Source organism: Gracilinanus agilis, chromosome 6 (genome assembly GCF_016433145.1).
Source record: "Gracilinanus agilis isolate LMUSP501 chromosome 6, AgileGrace, whole genome shotgun sequence".
In the NCBI taxonomy this organism is placed as follows: Eukaryota; Metazoa; Chordata; class Mammalia; order Didelphimorphia; family Didelphidae; genus Gracilinanus; species Gracilinanus agilis.
In genome coordinates this window covers 129,596,165-129,619,785 of record NC_058135.1, presented here as the reverse complement: position 1 = coordinate 129,619,785, position 23,621 = coordinate 129,596,165, and the positions used below count along the sequence as shown (strand labels likewise).

General features: G+C 38.4%; 1 protein-coding gene across 1 annotated transcript in view; it reads left to right on the top strand.

Moving 5' to 3' along the window:
• Positions 1–13,857, top strand: part of GAB1 (GRB2 associated binding protein 1) — a gene marked incomplete at its 5' end in the record, with an annotated part of 57,031 nt that extends 43,174 nt beyond the window's left edge. Inside the window, 5 exons of the mRNA XM_044682271.1 lie at positions 470–559; positions 2,949–3,042; positions 4,969–5,092; positions 8,546–8,668; positions 9,539–13,857. Coding sequence (XP_044538206.1) covers positions 470–559; positions 2,949–3,042; positions 4,969–5,092; positions 8,546–8,668; positions 9,539–9,697 — 590 coding nt within the window. The remainder of the gene's footprint in view (positions 1–469; positions 560–2,948; positions 3,043–4,968; positions 5,093–8,545; positions 8,669–9,538) is intronic.
• Positions 13,858–23,621: the final 9,764 nt, after the last annotated feature.

Below are 23,621 nucleotides of genomic sequence, written 5' to 3'. Positions count from 1 at the left end.
GGAGGAGAGAGAGAGAGAGAGAGAGAGAGAGAGAGAGAGAGAGAGAATGAGAATGTAAGATAAGAAATGTCAGAGGAATCATGACTTTGAAATATGTTTGCTTTAGCTCTGAGAGTTTTTATTTGGGTGATGGGTCTTTTATCATGTTAGCAGACACGATCCTAACATGAACGGGGTTGGGTTTTTCCATAAAATGCTTAAAATGACCTAACCAGTCTCTGGATAATCCTCCATCTTTTATAACCCTTTGCTTCTTATGTCTATTTTTGCATGCAACTTATTACTCCTTTCAGTTGTGGTGCTTCTTCTACCCTAGCATGAGACTTGGCTGGATTGCAAGATTCTCCATGGGCTTATACTTTTGAAATTTAACTTCTCTGCACAGAGTTCTGTTGCTTATTTACAGAATTCCAACTTTCCCATTAAGAAAAGAACATTATATTAAGAGAGTCTTCTTTCTACCAATTAGGTCAAAGTCCCAAAATTTTAAGACCTAAACCCCATGGTTTAGAGCGAACTGATTCACAAACCATAGGTGACTTTGCTACAAGACGAAAGGGTATGTACTTTAGCACCGCATGTTGTATGGGACTTTGGGATTTAAGAAAAAAAAATGTTTTAACATTAAAGGAATAATGGGTGGGGGGGTTAGGCCTTTATGACTACTACTATTGCAAACAAAGCTATCTCTCTACATTTGACCTTGAGAAGGAGTGCAAGTTTCCCTTGAAAGGAAATCCAACACCTGATACATTGGTTAAGTTGCTAAGAAATGGATTTAAGAAGACCTGGTTCAGATTCAGTCTCAGACACTTAATAGATGTGACTGTGGACAAGTCATTTAACTTCTATCTGCCTCATTTTCCTCATCTGTAAAATGAGAGGATTAGACTCAGTGACCTATAAGGTCACAACCAGCTCTGTAATCCTTGTTGTTTTGAAGGAAAGAAAAAACAGAATTTTTAAATGGAAATACTTGGTATTGAGTTTTGACCTGTTGTGTTACTTCTCATTTCTTCAGTCACTTTTTGCCCTCAAGCTTGTGGATGATTTATATTGTTGCAAATGGTGTCCCTTGCTGGTATACACCACACTTTAGAGGATGCTATATACATGTAATGAAATTTCATGACTTAATGAGGTTTGTATTTGGAAAAATGACTGGATTTCATTTGTCAGCTTAAACTGTAACAAATATCTGGAATTTAAGAGGGAATGATGATCTCAGAAGGCAGAATCAGCCAAGGCAAGGTCAGACACTGTAAGGAGTTACTACAGATACAGAGATCAGTAAAATTGCCCCATTATCTCAAATATTTTAATGAAGCAATTGATAGTTCATTTCTTGTCATCTTGCCCAGTGCCCTTAGTCATGTGCCTTCTGGAGCCTGCTTGAGCATCTGACATAGGCACACATTATTTACTATGGCATTATTTATAGTACTAGCTGATTAAAATCAATTGGACTGCTTTTCTAGGCCCATCATTTCTGAAAAAACAAAACAAAACAAAACAACTGTTTTTTAACTTTAAGAAAAAATTTAGTTGATGGGGGCCAAGAACTGTTTAGAATTCAAAGAAGAATTCATCAACTAAGGGAGGCAGTATCCAAATTAAGTCTTTAAGCTATCATGTGCAGATCTGTGTCAATTGGCTTTTCAAACTGCCTAGAGTTCTGATTTGTTGAGCAAATCAGGATCACTCATAAATCAAATTAATTATCTCTAGTTGTCAATCGTTTGTTTTATTATAATTCAGTAACTAAAACTGTGGGTAAATTATCTCTCAGAGAGAAGACAAACTAGTATCTTTTAAGGTGATTGTTTTTACCCAAAAAATAGATGACTAGTTTTTTTTAAGTCTTTGGTTTACCTTTTTTAAAGTAGATTCATGAATTCTTTTTAGACTATACATAAATCAAATGTTTTAAGCCACAGTTCATAGTGAAATGTTGCATTTCATTGTGATATTTTAAAATAGAAATTCTTAACCTTTTTTTGTTTGTGTTGTGGACCTCTGGCAATCTGGTGAACCTCTGGATCTCTTCTCAGAATAATATTTACAAATAGATAAAATATAATCCATAGGAAACCAATTCTTTTGAAATACAGTTATAAAAATATTTTTTAAGACAGATTTATGAACTCCAGGTTAAGATCCTCCATTTTGAAACAATATTTTAAGCCTTGGTCTTTGTTGCTTTTTTAAATACAATGGTTAGAGTTTTATATTAACTGTTGGGTTTGGGAATACAATGTTCTATAGTGGAAAGAGCCTGGGATTTGGAGTCTGAGTCCCTGAGTTCACAATCCTATTACTGCATTCTAATACCTTTGGAACTGTGGGCAATCTTTCACCCTCTCTGAGGCTATTTCCTCATCTGTAAAATGAGAGAAATAAAGCTAATAGTACCTACTTCACAGGGCTGTTGTGAGGAAAGCACATTATAAACCATAGAAGTACTATAAAAATTAGTCTCTATTATAGTTTCTAGATTCAGAAAGGAATATGGTTTTTAATGCATATTAGAAAAGAAAGGAAAAAACCCTCCCTAATGTAAGAGTAGGATTCAGTATCGACTAATCCAGAAAAGCCCAAGTGAGAAGTATAAAACAAAACAAAATGCTTATTCTCAATTTTTCTTCCTTTTTTTAGTGTTCATAAATTAAATAGACATTTAAATTAAGAAGCAGTGTATTTTAATAAAATGAACGCTGGACCAAGAACCAGGAGACTTGGATTCTGATTTAGATCTACCACTAAATAACTGTGTGACTTGGTCACTTATTTCTCTGGACCTCATTTACAAAATGAGAAGGATGAACTAGATCTTTTCTCAAGTCTCTTCTAATCCTTTCTTTAAAAAACAAAACAAAACAATATTACAGTCTGCGTTTTACGTTGACCTGTGCCATAAGAGTCTGTCTCTCTTTCTCTTTCTCATATAGTAAAGCCAGCACCACTGGAAATCAAACCATTGCCAGAATGGGAAGAGCTACAAGCCCCTGTGAGATCTCCTATTACTAGGAGTTTTGCAAGAGAGTAAGTCTTGGCTTTATTTGCATTACTGTAAATAATTACCATTTTTCATGAATCATAAGTAACTTTTAGAAGCAATGATGGCAGGAGGAGAGCCATCCTCTCTTCTTTAAAAATGAGAATAATGAGAAGCAGGAGTAGAGACCATGTCTGTGGGATTTTGGTTTTTCTGTATACATGCGTGCCTGCAGGGTTTGCCTGTAGATTGTCTATGCAGGTGAGCCCCAGCAGGCCAGTAAGAATGTTCCTGATAGAGTTCAGGTTTCTGAAAGGGACTTCCTGATGTCTCATCAGTCTTGGGATGTCTCTCCTTCATCCTTTACCTGGGGAACATCTAACAAATTGGGAAGGTCTTCCTCTGGACTAAGATTTCTTAATCTTTTTTTTGTGTGTGTGTCGTAGCTCTCCTGGGTCATTTGTTGAAACCTAGGGGCCTCTTCTCAGCATAATGTTTTGTTGGCTACATTCCTAATGGAAAGATTTGCTCTATTTCATCTAGAAAATAATAAAAATTTAAATCTTTTTTTTTTATCCAAATTCATGAGTCCTTTGACCCTTTTCAAGTCCATGTACCTCTTGTTAAGAAGCCTTTCTCTAAGTTGTTTGACCTACAATGAATCTTGTTAGGATAGAAATTAAGGTGAACTGAGACACAAAGTTGCCATCACACTCAATTTATTACCAATTACCAATAAAAGGAGTCTTTAACTCCTTGGCAAACAAAAAGACCCCAAAAGAAGGAGAGAGATCATTTTTACAGAAAAAAGGGGGCCATCCACCAGCTTTGAAGGCTGCATTCTGTGGAGAAGGCAGTGTGGTTGGCTAAAGTTTGGGGTGCGGTGCTATGGGAAGCTCACACAGCCCAGACAGAGAGAACGAACCAGACTCCCTGCTGGGCACCTATCAGCTCTCTTAGACACAAGAAGACAACTCCATGGGCAGGAAAGCCAAGCTTCTGAACTTAAGTTAACTCAGAGAAGAAGGCTCTCAGGCAAATAAATGTGATTTGGGCAGTACCAAACGTCAGTGAGGATACAGAATAGAATTGTTGGCAAAATGGCATCAGGCTGGAATTTTTCCATCCCATTTGAGCACATGGCTAGTTCATTGGTCATCTTTCTCTGTGTATGGACCAGCACTTCTTTTTTCTAGCCAAATATCCTATAGGCATGTATAACATAGACTGAGCTTTTAAGGAGTTTTCGTACAGCCAGGCTCTCTTCTCCTCAGATTCTCTCCCCATGGTTCCAGTTGCCCAGGATAAAATACAAGGTGCCTACGATCCACCTCACCCCCACTCCTCATCCCAGCTGCTTTCCTTTTCACTTTTTAAAGGTTGGGGGTGGGGGAGGGTACAGAGCCCAAGGACTGGAGTAGGGGCAGAGAGTCCTATAAATGAGGTCAGCAGGTGTATCCATGGTTTCCGCCATCCATGATAGGTCCTGGATGTGTCTCCTGCAGATATGGGGGCCCTACTGTATTCACTTTTTGTGGAGTTACTTTTAGGGGGTTAATCTCTATGGATTTTCCCTAATAGAAGCAGGAAGGTTTGTGTTCAGATCCAGCCTCAGACCTGTAATAACAGTGACCCTAAGCAAGTCACTTAACTCCTCTGGGCTTCAGTTTCTTCATCCGTAAAATGAGGAATCAGATTTAGTGACTCTCTAAGGGCCCTTCCAGCTTTACAGCAGTGAGCCAAGGAGCCTAGCATTCAGATGCTACACAGAAGAATTCTGGGGAGGAAAACAAGATGACCTTCTAAAGTTGAAACTCCAGAGATACTAGGGACTAAGGAGAAAGGACTGGGTGAGCTCCCAAATAAAACTCTTGAAAAGAAACAGGGACCACACCTATGATTTTTATTATTGGTGTTTTTAGTCACTTTATCCTGATTTGTATCGCTTATAAAAAATAATTTCTGGTGATTAGCTCCTCCAGGTTTCCTTTGTCTCCCAGACCGGATTCTGTTCACAGCACAACTTCAAGCAGTGACTCCCACGACAGTGAAGAGAACTACGTGCCCATGAATCCGAATTTGTCCAGTGAGGACCCCGTAAGTAACATCTGTGTGCCAGCTGCCCTTCTCCCAGGCTCTCTTATAACTCCTCCAGACCCAGACAGGACTCCTCTCTACAAGACTGCAGACCTCCTCTTATCTAGGGAAGTTGTCAAGAAGAAGGTCCTTCTGTAAATTCTTTCTCCCCCTCTCTAAATGCAACCACTGATGATATTTAGGCTTAATTCAGTATAACATTCAACAGAGAGACTATATCAAAAACTGAACATTTTCTTGTTGGTCATTAAGGTAGCGTTACATGCTTTACCAAGGTAACATTTCCCTCTTTGAGATATATGTGGGGTTCAAAATATAGTTATATATTTTTACACTAATTATTGGTTCCAAGGCAGAAGAGCAGTATAGGCTAGGCAATGGAAGTTAATGACTTGCCCAAAGTCACACAGGTAGGAAGTGTCTGAGACTGGATCTGAACCCAGGTCTTCCCAATTCCACCCCTACTCGTCTATCCACTGAGCCATCTAGCTGCTCCTCTTTAATTGTTTATAAAATATTTCTACATAGTCACTACTTTGTTATTTAAACAAGGACCCATAAAAAAAAGTACCTGATGAGTGGATGGTATATAAGAATACCACATTGTTAAAAATGCCTGGTGCCATTTTGGATGATTCTGGAAAGCCAGAATGTTTACCATTTTCCCTGTAGCTGATCATACTGCTATCTATAAAATGGCATTATAATCTAAGTATGTGGCATTAGGTCACTATGTAATGGATTATAATATGGACCTAGGCAAGCTGTTCTGAGTTTATAAGAAGAGAAAATACTTCATTATATAAATTTTGATAATCAGGAAGGGATCTTAAAGATCTTTTAATATACTCCTATTTCTTCTCATTTTATATACATGGAATTTGAGGTCAGTGATGCTACCATGATTACCAAAGGTAGATCTGGGATTTTATTTCTGGCCTTCTGACCTTAAATCCAGGCTTTTTCATCCAACACTATTTAAATCCAACACTATTTCTCAAATAAATATGTTCCAACTTTCATTGGTTGTTATTAGCTATAGAACAACTATACTTTTTTTTAATTGAAAAAATTTATTTAATTTATTTAGAGTACTTTTCCATAATTACATAATTCATGTTCTTTCTCTCCCCTCCAACATCCCCCCCATAGCCAATAAGCAATTCCACTGGGTTTTACATGTGTCATTGATCAAGACCTATTTCCATATTAGTAATATTTGCACTAGAGTGATCATTTAGAGACTACATCCCCAATCACATCCCCATCAACCCATGTGTTCAAGCAGTTGTTTTTCTTCCGTGTTTCTGTTTCCACAATTCTTTTTCTGGATGTGGATAATGTTCTTTCTTATAAGTCCCCCAGAATTGTCCTGGATCGTTGAGTTGCTGCTAGTACAGAAGTCCATTACATTCAGTTTTACCACAGTGTATCAGTCTCTGTGTACAATGTTCTCCTGGCTCTGCTTATTTCACTCTGCATCAATTCCTGGAGGTCTTTCCAGTTAACATGGAATTCCTCCAGTTCATTATTCCTTTGAGCGCAGTAGTATTCCATCACCAACAGATACCACAATTTATTCAGCCATTCCCCAATTGAAGGGCATCCCCTCATTTTCCAGTTTTTTGCCACCACAAAGAGTGTAGCTGTAAATATTTTTGTACAAGTCTTTTTCCCCTATGATCTCTTTGGGCTATAAACCCATCCGTGGTATGGCTGGGTCAAAGGGCAGACAATCTTTTAAAGTCCTTTGGGCATAACAACTATACTTTTAAATATATGAAATCTCTTCCAAGGAGTTTTACATATAGGACAAAACAAAAGGATTGACAAAAGGATTCACTAGATAAATTATAAATATATATATATATACACATATATATATATATTAAACTAAGAGGGTAGGGACTTTATTTTATTTCATCTTTGTTATTATTTGTGATTTGTAGTGCCTTGTGTACTTATACATGTTTTCATTTTTAATTCCAATTCAATTGAATTGATTCCTCTTCAGCCTGGGGATACTGTGAATCTAAGTATTCTCCATCAAATAAAATTGGAGCAAAAATTCTTTTGATGATCATTTGGAAGACTGATTTTTCCCCCTACAGCACTTAACATTAAAGAGCAAGACTACAATATTATGCAAAGAAAAGAGTCCCTAGAAATGTCTGTTCTCTTTCAGAGAAGAATGAAAGAATAAATAGAAAAGGTCCCATTTGCACAATCTCGTTACCCAAAAGTCCAGTGAATTACATATATTTTGTTATCATAATTTAATTTGCAGGCATCTAGGCTAAATATAGCATAGCCTAACAGAGTAGAAATGAGAGCATTGGGCTGAGAGTTAGCAGCCAGGAGCTCTAGAATCAGATATAAGAGGCAAAAGAAGCTTCAGAATGTGACCACCTCATTTTCCAAGGGAAGAGACTTAATGTCCTTTTTGAAGTCCCAGAGTGAGGAGTGGCCCTGAGGCCCAGAGTCTGTCCTAGCCTTCCCACTCCCTCCTGTTGCCTGAGCTGCAGGGGCTGAGCTGTGGCTCTCAGCCCCAATGTGTCCCTGCCCTGGAGACTCTGGGCAGCTCAGTGGCTCCATCATAAAATAAGGAGAGTATAATAGAGGGCTGAGAAGAGCACTGAGCCTAGGATCCCAGGAATTATGGCTACATTTTTTTTAACCCTTACCTTCTGTCTTGGAGTCAATACTGTGTATTGGCTCCAAGGCAGAAGAATGGTAAGGGTAGGCAATGGGGGTCAAGTGACTTGCCCAGGGTCACACAGATGGGAAATGTCTGAGGCCAGATTTGAACCTAGGACCTCCGGTGTCTAGGCCTGGTTCTCAATCCACTGAGCTACCCAGCTGCCCCTGGTGCGGCTACATTTTAAAAATTACTTTAAATAATATGAATGTTGAGGCAAGATGGGAAACAGTGTGTTATGGAAAAGACCTCTGTGTGATGTCTTCCTGTGACATGTACACTGGCATCCTTGCAGCTACAATCCAGGTAGCAAATCTCTTGGGGGCTCTGGAGCACAGCTGGCTGCCTTAGGACTGCTTGGGGCTATTCAATGTCCACAGAGGGAGTTCCCGAAGTGATGGCCAGAAGCAAAACTCTCCCAAAGCTTGAGGCTTCAGAGGTGGCTGCTTGGTGTGCCAATAGAAGTGTGAAGCTAGGATTGAACTTGAAAACTCTCTTTGCCAGGGTCCCAAGCTCACATTCTTTAAAAAACATTTTTTTATATTTAAAAGTTTAGTACATCTTGCTTCATCTATAAGAAGTTTTTAAAATGTACATTCATCACTAAGTCAAGACAATGATTTGGTCTCTTTCCCTCTAGAACAAGAGTTTAGATCATCTACACTAGTTTAGAGTCCACAAGAAATTTAGTTCATTGAGATAACTTGAGATTGATGTTTTTTTTGTTTTTTTTTTTTTTTGTTGTTCAATTTCAGAATCTGTTTGGTAGCAATAGCCTGGATGGAGGAGGCAGTCCAATGGTCAAGCCTAAAGGAGACAAACAGGTGGAATACCTAGATCTTGATTTAGACTCTGGGAAATCAACCCCACCACGAAAGGTAAATAAAACTTAAGAGATCAGGCATTAGAGAGACTCAATGTAGTTTACAAACACCCTCCCCCCGCCCCCAAAACAAACAAACAAACAAAATAAAAAATAACCATATCTCACCTGAAGAGGAGATAGTGGCACCAATATAAGGTCTGCGAATATACTTTGGTTAATTTTTTTTTTAACTATAAATTTTATATTTGATTTTTGTGCAATGCCTAACACAGCATAGGTACAGTCCCTGTGAACTGGGTGACAATGAATATGAATGTCTGTTAGAGATAAATGGCCAGATATTCCCACCATGCCTCCTTCCCTGTTCCCCCTCATCTCTCTCTAGCTCCTTGAGGGTAAGGAATATTTATTTTCAGCTTTTTCTGACCAGCATTTGGCACTCTACCTTACGTGTATTAAATACATAATAAATTTTTGTTGGGTAGAATTGAATTCTTATTACCCTAGCTGTAAGGAGGTATTTAAGAGAGAGAGAAGATCATTTGGATAAATATAGGAGGGGCTCTGAACAAATTGCTTGGTACCAGCACCTTTCTGGAACGTGTTTCGTTGGCAGGTCTTCAAATGGTTATTTGTCCTGTTTCCTTAGTTTCTGTCTTTGTGCCTACTCTGAGGCAGAAGGGCAGTGGCTAGGCAAACAGGGTTTAGTGACTTGCCCTGATTCACACATCTAGGAAGTGTCTTTCTGGTATCAGATTTGAACTCAGGCCTGGCATTCTGTCCACTGTGCCACATAACTGCCCCTTGTCTCTTTGTTTCTTTAGCAGGCTCTTTTATCAGATGGCTCTGTTCTCTTAGACTCTGTATATTTGTTTAGCCCTCTTCTTTTCCTTTCTCATTTTTTTCTTTCCTTGGCTTTTAGCAAAAGAGCAGCGGCTCCGGCAGCAGTGTGGCCGATGAGAGAGTGGACTATGTTGTAGTGGACCAACAGAAGACGTTGGCACTGAAGAGTACTCGAGAAGCCTGGACTGATGGGAGACAGTCTACAGAATCTGAAACTCCAACCAAGAGTGTCAAATGAAGATCCTCTCACTGCCTTCCAAGAACCGAAGCAGCCAAAATCCTCAAGATAATCCCTGGTAACAGATGGTACAGAGCCACATCCACAGCAGTGTTGGACTGAAGAGGACTTGACTGCTCAACTCCTGCTAGAACCTTGAAATGATTGGAGTTGAAGTCAATGGACATTTCAGACAAAATCAAGCAGTTGATTATCCTAAATGGTGCTTTGTGGTATCTGAACAAATTATAAGATGTAAATAACATAGAAAAATAGTATTGGTTAGCTCCCAGACAAACATTTGTTCTCCAGTTAATACATTTGTAGTATTACTATATTTATGCACTTTTTCAGTTAAAATATGGGTTCCGGAATGCCTAAATGATGTACCTTAATGCAGTTCTTTGGGGAGCTCTCATTTTTCCTCACACTACTCTAAATAACAATTCTAGATTAATTAAGCTACATATAGAGTGGAAATTGGTGTCTACACTTCACTTTGCCCATTTTTAAATGCATTAGAAGCAGATTCACAACTTAATTGACTACCTGAAACTTCAAGTGGTGAACAGTGGTTTACTGCTGTTTTTTATTTAATACAAAATATAATTAGGGGCTTACCATTTGCCCTCCTAACACATATGCTATAAGTTAATAATAATGAACCATTCTGGATTTAGGACCTAGTATTCTCGCTTAGCCTCATCTAGTTTAGCCATGGAATTCCTCTAGTTGTTGTTGTTCTTGTTGTTAATGACAGTGTTTGGGGTTCATTGGGTGAAGATTCTGCAGGGTAGGATCTTGCACTTTTTAAAGACTCAGTAATTAAGTATCAAGTTAGCCTGCAAACCACTGAGGGCATGCAGTCATGTTGTGCTTCACACTTATTAACATGGATTGATCTTTACATTATTTACGAAAGGTAGAAACTAGCGAAATAATCAGGTACGTCCGGAGCAATGCTGTGCTAATCACACTGATCGGCTTTAGACAGTGAGCTTTTAGTCTTATTTACAAGTCCTGGCATTTGGTTTCCAACTTGAAATTAGTGGGACAGTTGACATTCACTGTTAGTACTAGTAACATACTGTGATTTTTTAATTAGACAGTAATACAGATTTATTATTCTATGAATGGAAATAACTATGTTTTGACACCATAGTGCCCTTTCTATGAATTTTTATTTTACTTAATCTCCTTCTTGGCCTTATATTTAAATCCCTATGCAACTGATATTTTATATATATATATATATACACATTTTTTTTAAAAAAAGAATACATGCTGTAATATAAGTAATTGCCACGTGTGACTCCTATTGCTTTTCCAGTAGAGGATGTAAAGGTTTTTTGTACTGTGATTTTTATTCACTGCCCCAAGTCCAGATACACTCAGAGCCTCAGTCCAACGTGACAAATGGCAAATTTGGCTTTGGGCACCCATATCAGGGTGTGTTCTTGAGAGCACCAGAAGAATTTTGGGATGACACCATCCCTCACCTTAAACTTGGTCCTATGCCCCGAGTACCAAGGCAATGGCATTCAAACCTGACTGCAATGGATCCCCCCCTGCCTTGGTTTAGAAACATGATTTAGTTATCAGGAAGAAACTACTCTTATTTACCTAAATATAAGGCCTAGTCTATATGGAATAAAATATACTAACATGGAAGAGAGAAGGCTATGTCCCCAGTTGTAAGCCGTCTCTCCCTCCTTTCATCCAGACCTCTGATTGTTGCCTATTTAAACCATTGTGTCCTATTTTCTAGCATGTTGGCCTTATTGCTGTGCCTAATTATATCCCTCAATCCACAGTGTATAAATTATCCTAATAAGGTAGCTTGTAGAGCTAGTAATATTTTGATGCTTTCAATGTTTGTTTCTTTTGGGGGGGGGACACAAAACCACACACAAAAAAACCCCAAAAACTAAAACCGGGACGTACTTTCTAAGGTGATTTAAAAAATAAATCAGATTGTTCAAGAGTGATGTGTTAAGCTGTTTTGCCATGCAAGCATAAAATAAAAGCTAAGTGCTATGACATGTGCCTAAACTACCCAAACATAGTTAGTTGGTCTGTGAAGATGCTAAATTCTGTTGCCTAGTACATGTGACTTAAATCTCAAATGTTTTCAGAGAGAAGTTACTGATAACTGAGAAATAGGAACTAATGTGTTATTTTTTAAATTGTCTTTAGGATCTCAAACTATGGTGAAAAAATGTTATGTTTCTTTTTTGCATAGCTCTGTCAAGTTATTCGATGTTTCCCCTAGGAATGCAGCACTCCTAGCAGGTCAGAGTTGTGAGTGTTTTCCCCTCAGGTAGAGTGAGCACTCGGTATTTGAAGTTTTTGAGGAAGGCAGTTTGCTGTAGGAAATTAACATCCACTGAAAATTTCTTGCCGATATTCAATGAAAGATGAAATTCTCGTGGAAAGTGAGTCTGGTGCTAAATCAATCAGTGGGGTTGTGGATGTCCGAGAACACTGGGCTGGGTTTGGGGATCTCAGCTCTTTTTTTCCCTTGTGATCAGTGTTCAGAAAATGTTAAATATGTATTTTAAACATTAAAAATAATTTTGTTAATGGCTTGCTTTCTAAGCAACTACCACACTTCATGAAGGTGTCTAGTGTTTCACAACTTAATCTTTATTTACATTTTTTAAAAATTCAGCTTTTCTACTCGCCTGACTTTCAAAGGATTTAAGCTATTTGAACTTACAACGGGCATCTTAGTCCAGTTTTTAAGCTGTCAGTGGTAACGTTTTTGTCTGTACTCTCGCCAATTACGCGTACACACAAATATATCAATACCACATGAGCAACTGTGAGCAGAATAGAGAATACTACTATGCAGATACTCTGAGGTACATAGTTAGACATAGGCACCTGTGACTTCTAAAAAAAAAGAAACTACACGCAACTGAAGAAATAGGAGACCAAACTAAATTTGGGGTATAAACCCAGTAGTGCATAGCCCCATTACAGTTTTTGCTGGCCTCATTTTTTTCCCCTAAACTAGGACAAATGGACTTAGAGTTAATATTTGTGGATGCTAGTAAGTTGAAAATATCACATCAGTTTTATTCCCATCGGTAGGAAGTAACCAGATTTCTCCCCTTCTATTCTGTTGAATCTTTTTCAAGGTTTCATGGCTACATAACTAGAACACTAAGTAGAATGTGCCCAACTGCTTCCTTTTTTTGCCTCATCAAAATTATAGAGTTATTCAAAATCCTTAATGTTTAGAAACTGTGAGAGATGAACTATTGCCTCTAGTTTTAGGACCCAACCGCTGATGGTGGAAGGCAAGGCCGGCCATATAGTAAAAGGCAATATGAGTATAAATGAACAAATCATGCATATACCTATGCACATGTGTGTATATATATAAATAGGATTTCCCACTACAGCACAGCTGTCAATAACATCCTCATTTTTATAAATGGTGTGTTTTCCCCAAAAATTCATAGCTATGATAAAATGAACTTTGATCCAGTTTACTCATTGAATTTGGCAATTTTGCTTTAACTATTTTTTGATGTATTTACACAGACATATCAACAATGCCCCACAAATATATATATATATATATATAAGATTTGCCATTCCAAGTAAGACCTATGGGCTGTTCAGTTCAGTACTGTGTCTGACAGTACGCCCAGCAGTGTTGATTTGTAGGGAGGTGTGGTTGCCCTCTCTATGGGCAGCCCCCAAAAGTTAGGAAATAAATTGTAACTGGTTCAATTCCCCAATTCTCTTGCCTTTTCTGTACTTCTGCAGAGTAAAGTTAGGCGGAGTAATTCATGAATATTCTAGGAATTCAAATGTAAATAGAATTTCTGAGAAGAAATAATCTTTCTTGGTTGTGTTGTAGAAGCAGAACTTCTTGATTACCCATTTTGTTGTGAGAAATCTCATGGAGAATTGAAAGGTGGTTGAGTGACAGGTTACATTTCATTACTGTTGAGCTAATCTGGTAACACCTCCCTAAACTTAGCCATTTTAACACTAAGCAAAATTATTTTTCTTAAAGGTTATTAAAATAAATGGAAAATTGTAAAAATTTCAAAACAAAAGTTTCCAAGCTTGTTTCTCTAATCTGTGTATGGCCAAAGACTGGGGTTTTGCTTTTTTTCTTTTGCTACTCTTACTTGTTTTATTAAATTACTGCCTCTGAGAAATTACCTTTGTATGATATTGGATTCTAAGCATCCCATGTTGTCCCTGAAATAGCATTTCAAAAGGGTGAATGTGAGCTGATTCAGTATCTGGAGGGTTTGTTTGCCTGAAATCCCCCTGTTTTAGTAGGCTGGTTTGGCTTTCAGAAAGAAGGGTGAACTTTATTCAGTTCTTCCTCTTTAGGAGAGGCTTCCCGCCTCATTTGATAAAAGTTATGATTATGCCAACAATGACAAGCAAAATGGCCTTTCTGTGCCTGATTCTCAGGTCTTTAGATTCCAAGATTTTTTGGCATTACTCACTGAGAGAGCGTGTGTGTGTGTGTGTGTGTGCGCGCACGTGCGCACGGGTCTGTATAATATAGAAAACAATGAGAAATTTTTTTCAGATGCTAAAATTTATCAGAAGTGTTCATTCCAAAATTGTGTTATTTTTATTGTTGTTATTTTCCCAATATTGAGAATTTGGTACATTTCTTATAGTGCAATAGACTGAAAGCTGGCAGAGTACTTAAAAAGCCCAATGGTCCAAACTCTTCATTTGACAGATGAGGAAACTGAGGGCCACAGGAGGTAAATGACTAGCCAAGGGTCATAAAGGCAGAGCCAGGTCTTCTGGCTCCAAAATCCATCATACTTTCCCCTGGAATCAGCCTCAGAGTCCTGCCATCATACTTTCTTTCTTCCAGGAGGTTAGCATCAAAGAAGGATCATATAAGAAATCAGTGATCCTGGAGGCAACTGGGTAGCTCAGTGGATTGAGAGTCAGGCCTAGAGACAGGAGGTCCTGGATTCAAACCCGGCCTCAGACACTTCCCAGCTGTGTGACCCTGGGCAAGTCACTTGACCCCCATTGCCTACCCTTACCACTTTTCCACCAAGGAGCCAATCCACAAAAGTTAAGGGTTAAAAAAAAAAAAAGAAAAAAAGAAAAAAATCAGTGATCCAATCAGAGGCTCTCACCTAGGAGATAGCATGTGGTCAATGAACAAAGGGCTTGTGCTTCTACTTTAATACAAGAGAACAGCCTGGAATGGTAGCAAGAGCACAGAATTTGCTGTCAGTAGCCCTAATTCCAAAGTCATATTCCATTACTTCCTCCCTTTGGGACCTTGGAAAAGTCTCTTGATATGAGGGCCTCGAGGTATTTATCAGAATTAGAGAATTCTTGGATCCTGCCTGGGTTTGAGGCCTGAATGCTTCACACTTTGCTCTCGGATGGGTCATTTAGTCTCAGTGATTTAGATTTGCCCTTTATTTTTTAAAAAAAGTATTATCCTCTCTTCTAATAAAGGTTTGCTTTTATTTTTAAATCAACCTTGTTGAAAGGGAAAGAGCCAACTGTAAACCACTTTTTAACAAAGTAAGAGTTGATTTGTTGACATACCCCAAAGAAAGCAACAAGCAGCATTTTATGGGAAACTTGGTTATCTCATCAGGCAGTGCTTATGAGGAGAACAAGTTAAAAAAAAAGAGATTCCATAAAGATAATTAGTTAGTGCACTAGTATCTATGATGGAGGATGAAGAGAGAAAAATCTCTAAAAACTAGGACATTTTTCCAACTAAATTACCATAAACACCAAAGACATACATACTGTCATTCTGAGCAAAGATTTCAGGGCAAAGGTGGCCCAAGAGATGCCAAAAATGTATAGTGAAAGTGGAGCATAAGCAAAGAGGTGAACCTGAAGGAAATTCTAGTTAACATGTCAACATCTTTAATAGGCGACAGAGGCAAAGAAATGGTGCTCTGTTTCCAACCATGGGGCTCCCCGAGTTTATGCTAAAGTTAGAAACCACAATGATAACTTGGCTCTCTGGCCCTGAACATCGGCTCCTCTTCGGGGAACGCTGTGTCTCCAAAAGGCTGCAGTCACTTCCCAATCGTTTCTCATCCTCTGGTGACATGGGCAGTGTCGGCAAAGGTATGGTCAGAAGAGAACAAGGGCCAGTCATTCAGGAGCCTGAGGGAAAGCAGCCCCTTAGAGACAAATCTCTAACCCCATTACAAAGAGTCATCCTGAAATATTTGGGACTGTTTGGAAAATGGGAATATCCATAGACACGACCCCTCCCACACAGATCAGCTCTTGGGTCAGGGGGAAGAAGGGCGGTGAGACACTCATGACTCATTTTTAAGTTTTATGTGAATTCTTTAAAGTTTTTCTCCACTACTTTCTTAAGTTTAGACCATCAACAAAATAATATAACAAGCCTTGATTTGACCTTTTTGCCAATTTCTAAGTGCTCAGAGTGAAAATTTAATAATCGACTCTCAAAAGCCAATTCAAGCTGGCTTCAGCACACTTCTGTAAATGTGTAGCACAGCTATAAAACTCTGGGGTCAGACTATGATAATTTCTACTAAATTTCACCTGACTAATAAGTAGTATTTTGAGACGGTGACAGCCTCTCACCAGGCTACAGCCTTTTGCTGCTACCTAGCATGGGCTGTCTACTTGTAATATATACGTGGATACATCTAGTCAAGGGCCCTGATAAAGCCAAACATCTCTCTGTGGCTTTATTTTGTAGAGTTTGGGCATTAAGTTCCATAAAACAGGAAATAAAACTCATTTTGTTACTTTTGAGGGGAAAAAAATAGAAATGTTGATCAGATTAGGTACAAAAGATATGGAAACAAACACAATGGCATCATGCTTGATAAACTTAAAGACCCCAACTACTACAATGAGGCTCACTGTTTGACAAAAATGTTAGGAAAACTTGGAAGCCATTTGGTAAAAATGAGATTGAGACCAACATCTCATACCACATATTACTATAAGCTCCAAATATATGTATTACTTAGACATAAAAGATCATTTCGTAAACAAATCAGACTCAGAGAAGGTTTATATCTTTTGCAGATATGGATGAGGGAAAGAATCCTTGACCAAACAAGAGACAGAAAGGGTAGAAGATAAATGGGCATTGGGGTTAGGTAAAATTGAAAGCCTTCTGCCCAAACAAAATCGATGGAGATAAAATTAGAAGGGAAACCGGTTAACTTGAAAAAAAATATTTGTAGCAAATTTCCCTAAGATAGAGAATTGATTTTAAATTTTTTAAATGAAAATTATTTTAAATTTTTAAGAATTTTAATTATTCATTAAAATAGTGTCATTCCCCAATAAAAAAGTGATCAAAGAATATCAACAGACCATTCAGGGAAGAAACTTGAGCTGCCAATAACTATAGAAAAAGGGTCCAAATCACTAATCATTAGAGAAATGCACACTAAAACTCTTCTGATCATCAAGCTTATACCCATCACATTGGAGAAAATGACAATTGTAGAATAGCCATGGAAGAATTGGCATATGGGACACTATTTTTGGAGCCATTCCATAAAGCAATTTGGAATTATATCTCCAAAAGTCACTGAACTGTGCCACAATAAACAAGCTTGATTCAGGCCAGTCTTCTGGTAGTTCAGGTCCAATGCTGGGAAAAAATGAGAGGCTTGTCAGTTAGTGGGCCATTCTAAAAAAGAAGTACACCCAGACTTAGCATAGAAAAGATATTCCACAAGGGCACTGTGCTGTTTAGCTCAGGTAGATGCATCTTCCCTTGCCTCTGCAGGGCAGGCTAGAGAAGCTCCCCAGCCCTGAGATGCATACCAAGTCTATTTGCCATTGGTCCTTTTCCCCATCCTTTAGGGACCAGGAAGTCTTGTCATTACGACAACTTGAGTGAAATGAAGTTGTTTGGGGAAAGAGTCAGGCCTAGAGACAGGAGGTCCTGGCCTCACACACTTCCTAGCTAGGTGACCCTGGGCAAGTCACTTAACCCCAGTTGCCTAGCCCTGACCTCTCTTCTGTCCTTCCACCCAAAGTAAAATCCAAACAAACCACAGATCCTCTTCCTGATTGACTTCTCTAATTCCCACTGTCTTTCCAGTCACACCTGCTGAAAAGACAATCCTCAATTCTACCTCCTTTGGTGCCAAACATCCCATCGGTCCCCAACTCCCATCTATTATACATTCTTTCCACTTTCCAATCATTACCTTTCTATGGGTATCTGAGGACACTCCATGGAGAGAGCACTAGGTCTGGAATAAAAAAGACATGAGTTCAAATGCAACTTCAGAAATTTACTAGCTACATGACCCCAGACAAATTTAACCTCTACTTGCCTCTGTTTTTCCTTAACTATAAAATGGGCATAATAGGAGCACCTACCTCCCAGGCTGATTGTGTGGAGCAAATGGGATAATAATTGGAAAGCTCTTAGCCCAGTACCTGGCACATAACAAAAGTGACATCAATGTTAGCTATGATCATCATCACCATGATAATGATGATCATATTTTCTTTGGACTATCTCATCAGCCTTCTCTTCCTCTCACTTCAGCTCATTCAGCCCATCCTGCTCTGTCTGAAACTTGAAATTTTCCTGAAGTATTACTGGTCATGTCATTTCAGCTACTGGATTCCCTTCATGGAACAGAATGTTTTCTGGCATTCACGGACATCCATTATTTCCCTCCAACCCTACCTTATTACCAACTTACCTCTGGTATACTCCTTGCATTCTACCTAGTGGAGCACCAGCTTGGTCACCCCTTCAAAGGATGAGTAAACTCCCTAAGGAACTCGTCTTCTGTAATTATTTATTTTTTTACCCCTCTTTGCCAACAAAAGAATTTGTTGAAGGAATGAGTGAGGGATGAATGAATAAATTCATTGAAGAAGCTATGAATTTTCCTTTTGAACATTTTTAATGGCACTAGGACAGAACTTATTTTTTGCAATAAAATAATACAGTAATACATCTTTCTGCTCTCTGTCTCAGAGGCACTTTGTAAGAGGTAAATGATCAATGGGAGAATTCTGAGTTGTTTAGAAGAGTTTTTGTTTGTTTGTTTAGGATTAGTGGTTTCACCAATGTAAGAGAATACCCTCAGTGAAAATTCCCTCCACCACACATGGAGGAGGTACATACTATCCAGCAGGCGTGGAGGAAAAATATGGAGCTAAAAGGAAGAAAATTCCTTCCTTCAGAAAGCTTACATTCAAATGGAGGAAGCTGGAACATAAAAGGGAGCTGAGAAGGCTTAGGAGGGGAAGTAGAAGGGACTGAATGGAAGGGAATTCTGGAGCAGATCCAGGAAGGCAATGAGGGTTGGCTCCTTCATTTACAATTGATTTTGTTGATAGAAAACATTTTAATTAATTTTTATTTAATTTATATAAAATGCATTTTATATATGATATATAACATATAATATATACTTTAATTTATATAATAATTTATAGTTATTTAATTAATTTTAAGACCCAGTTAGCCAAAAGATTATCTTCAACAAGACAATTCATTTTTTTGGTGTTGAGTCTTACTCTTCATGACCTCATGGCTTCCATTTAAATAGGCATTAAAATGGGCAATGGGTCAGAATGGTTTTAGATACCAGGAACACTGAAAGGATATGATTTGTCCAAAATCATAAGGACAGGGGGCAGCTGGGGGGCTCAGTGGACTGAGAGCCAGGCAGAAGGTCCTAGGTTCAAATCTGACCTCAGATATGTCCTAGTTGTGTGACCCTGCACAAGTCACTTGACCCCTATTGCCTAGCCCTTACCACTCTTCTGTCTTGGAACCAATACACAGGGTCAATTTTAAGATGGAAGATGAGAGTTTTTTTTAAAATCACAAGGACAGTGTGCATTAGTGGTGGGACTTGAACCTATATTTTTTTAATTTTGAATTTTGAATATTTCCCCATAGTTACATGATTCATGTTCTTTCCCTCTCCTCCCAAACTCCCCTGAGCCCATAGCCAACACACAATTCCACTGGGTTTTACATGTACCATTGATTAAGACCTAATTCTATATTGTTGATAGTTGGACTAGAGCAGTGATTCCAAAAGTGGGCACCACCGCCCTGGTGCTGCAGCGATCCAGGAGGGTGGTGATGGCCACAGGTGCATTTGGGGGCAGTGAATAAATGAAGTAAGGGGGCGGTGAAAGTATGTGACAGGGGGCACTAAGTAATATTTTTTCTGGAAAGGGGGCAGTAGGCCAAAAAAGTTTGGGAACCACTGGATTAGAGTGATCGTTTAGCATCTACATCCCCAATAATATCCCCATCAGCCCATGTGTTCAAGCAGTTGTTTTTCTTCTGTGTATGGACCTATATTTTTTAACTCTAAGACTGGCAGTTGACCAGACTTGTCATGCTGCCTCCAATTTTACTCCTATCAGTATAAATTGGGAGAAATCAACAACTGATAGACCACTCATCTCATGCATTACTGATAACCAACAAGCATCTATGAAGTATCTACCCTGTTCTATGTGTTTACAAAATAAAAAATGAAATCCCCTACCTTCAAGATGCTTATATTCTATTGGGGGGACCATATGCATATGATATGTACAAAATAATAAGATAATTTGGGGACAGAGGGCACCGGCAGTTGAAGGATCAGGAAAGGTTTCATCTACAACAGGGATCAGCAAACTTTCTATAAAGGGCCAGATAATACGAATTTTAAGCTTTGCAGGAGAAGAAGCAAAATCAAAACCGTTAAGAAGGTTACTTATATAACAAGAGAGAAAACAAATTTCCACACAGTTTTGTTGATAAAATTAAAAAATATAATAATAATGATAATAAAGTAAAATTTGGGAGTATACCAGCCTATTCATGAGAAGATTTGAGGCGGAAATGGCAGTCGTATGTGCCAAGAAAACCCCAAATAAGGACATGAAAATTCAGAATGAACATGAAAAAAATTGAATTCATTGCTTAATTGGGGTTCAAAGTTAGTATTTCCTATCAACAAGACCAACTGCAAATGTTCGCCAGATTTTTATGTGATTCATCTTTTAAAGTGTCTTTATACTGAGAGATATCACCAAAGGCTGATATAAATCCACAAGCAAATGATTTTAATTGTGCATATTTGTCTTTTAGGAGTCACTCCTAGAATTCTGTTAGATACTTCTCTTGATATTTGCCTTTTTGCATGTCATTATATTACAGATTAATCTTCTCCTATTGAAGGTTAGTTGGAAGCTTCCCAATTGCACAATTAAAGGTATTTTGAAATATGACCATTTCTTTTACACTTGCATTGAGCTCTGAAAAACACTACTGGAACTTGGTTTGGGGTCAGAAAATAGATCCACTACAAATTTGTGTGAGAATGGAGCTTGACATGACATGATTTTTGAAAATTGAATTGTCATGAAAATGACTTTACCACAGTCTAATTTTCACATATTATATCACTGTTTTGCCTTCTAATTTTAGGTGGATTTATTAAGAAACATCAAATCTACAGCAAAAGTTGATTTAGGGTTTGATAATAGTGGCTAAGGGAGAAAATTTTCAATCTCAGCCTCGAGTTCAAAAAATAAACTTTTTTATCTCTTCTTTTTCTATTTTGACACAATGGGTATAAATTGGTAATAAAAACAAAATAAAATGCTGGAGTCTGTACTGAGCAAATGTGTGAAATAATGAGAAGGCCATATCCATCTTTATCGGAACAACTCCGCTAGTAGGAAAGCAACCACAAACGATACATACAAGAATAAGCATGGCTGTGTTCCAATAAAACTTTATTTGTGAGGGGGCAGCTGGGTAGCTCAGTGGAGTGAGAGTCAGGCCTAGAGACAGGAGATCCTAGGTTCAAACCTGGCCTCAGCCACTTCCCAGCTGTGTGACCCTGGGCAAGTCACTTGACCCCCATTGCCCACCCTTACTAATCTTCCACCTATGAGACAATACACCAAAGTACAAGGGTTAAAAAAAAAAACAAACTTTATTTGTGAGCAGTTAAATTTTAATAACATTATTATTTTCTTGTGTCACAAAACATTATTGTTCTTTTGATTTTTTTTTCAATCACTGAAAAATGTAAAAGCCATTCTTAGCTTGTGAGCAGTGGGGTAGATTGGCCCAGGTCAGGTTGACATTTGCTGTCCCTGACCTCAAAAGCTCATGCTGGAGATAATTTGTGCATAAAACCAAAGATTCTGGTAGTGGAGAAAAAGAGTGTGCTCCAGGCATGGGGAGCAAAGACATGGATTATTCTGTGTAAGGAAAAACAAGAAGGGCAGGTCCATCTCCTTCACTGTAGGATTACAATAGGAACAAGCAAATTAACCCTCCAAGAAGTCATTTTTCCATTATCGTTATTGCTACTTTAGATTGCTTTCTTGCTGATAAAGGCCAGTGGTGTGAGCTTGCACAAGCCACAAAACCTGGGCAGGGCTTTTAAAATAAGAGATCGACCCAAAGGAAGGTATGAGCTCTAATGTCCCGTGTTTCTACATCCAGATGGAGGTGGAAGCAACAATAGACTTATCATTATTAGATTTAGATGAATTTATCATTATTAATTAATATTAACTAATTCTTAATTCTATTATTAATTAATCAAAAAAGATTCCAAATATGAAATAAGCATCAATTTCGACCCACTTGCCTTCTCTTTGACACAATGTTGTTGTTTAGGAAAGAGCTCCCTCTTGTGCCCCTGCAAGCACCAAATATGCCAGAGATGATTATCGTTGACTGAAAAAATAGGATAAACTCAAACAATGTTCTTATCTGGTCAGAGAATCATAAACCTACATAAGCCTTCAAAAGAACATGTAGTCTAGCCCTATGCCACTAAGATCAGACTGTCTGCCTTTTTTTTTTAATATAAGTTTAAAAAATGTTTTTTAGATTATTTTTCCATGGTTACATGATTCCTGTTCTTTCCCTCCCTTCTTCCCTTTCCCCTCCAGGAGCTGAGGAGCAATTCCACTGAGTTATACATGTATCATTGTTCAAAACCTATTTCCATGTTATTCATATTTGCAGTAGAGCAATCATTTAACACCAAAACATCAATCATATCCCCATCAAGCCATGTGATTCATCATATGTTTTTCTTCTACATTTCTGCTCCCACAGTTCTTTCTCTGGATGTGGATAGCGTTCTTTCTCTTAAGTTCCTTTGGAATGTCCTGGGTCATTGCACTGCTGCTAGTAGAGAAGTCTGTTATGTTTAATTGTGCCACAGCGTATCAGTCTCTGTGTACAATGTTCTTCTGGTTCTGCTCCTTTCACTCTGCATCAATTCCTGGAGGTCATTCCAGTTCACATGGAATTCCTCCAGTTCATTATTCTAATTTTCTTTTTAAAATATTTTTCTATGGTTACATGATTCATGTCCTCTCCATCCCTTCTTCTCTGCCCTCTCCATGAGCTGTGTGTCTGCCTTTTAAAAAATTCCCAAAGGTTACTTCAAATCCTACCTTGATAATGTAACACCATTTCACTCAGCCCTGGTAATCCAAGATTCCAAATCATTTTTAGCTACAGACTCTAGCCTCTGTTTCCAAACCCACCACTGTGGTTGAAGATGTTCCTTCTTTTTATTTGGGAATCTCAAAAGAGTTTCCCATTTGTTCTCCCATGGCTTTTCCTCCTTCACTACTTATCAAAATCTTACTCATCTGTGCTTCAAGGTTTGCATGAACTGTCTCCACAAAACCTTCCTCTACACCCCATCCCGAAGTGTTTTCTCCTTTCATTTGGCACTTGTTTGAAGTCTGGTGGTATTCTAGCATAGTAGATGAAGAGCTGGAGCTAGGAAGACCTGAATTCAAATCCTACCTCCAATACATACTGCTTGATGGGTCAGTCAGTGGCGAGGCAGCTCCCAAAGACTACAGAGGTAGCAGAGAAGGGACCAGCCTGAACTGGACTGGCTGAGAGAGGCAGGGAGGGAGTTTCCTCCATCAGTGAAATATC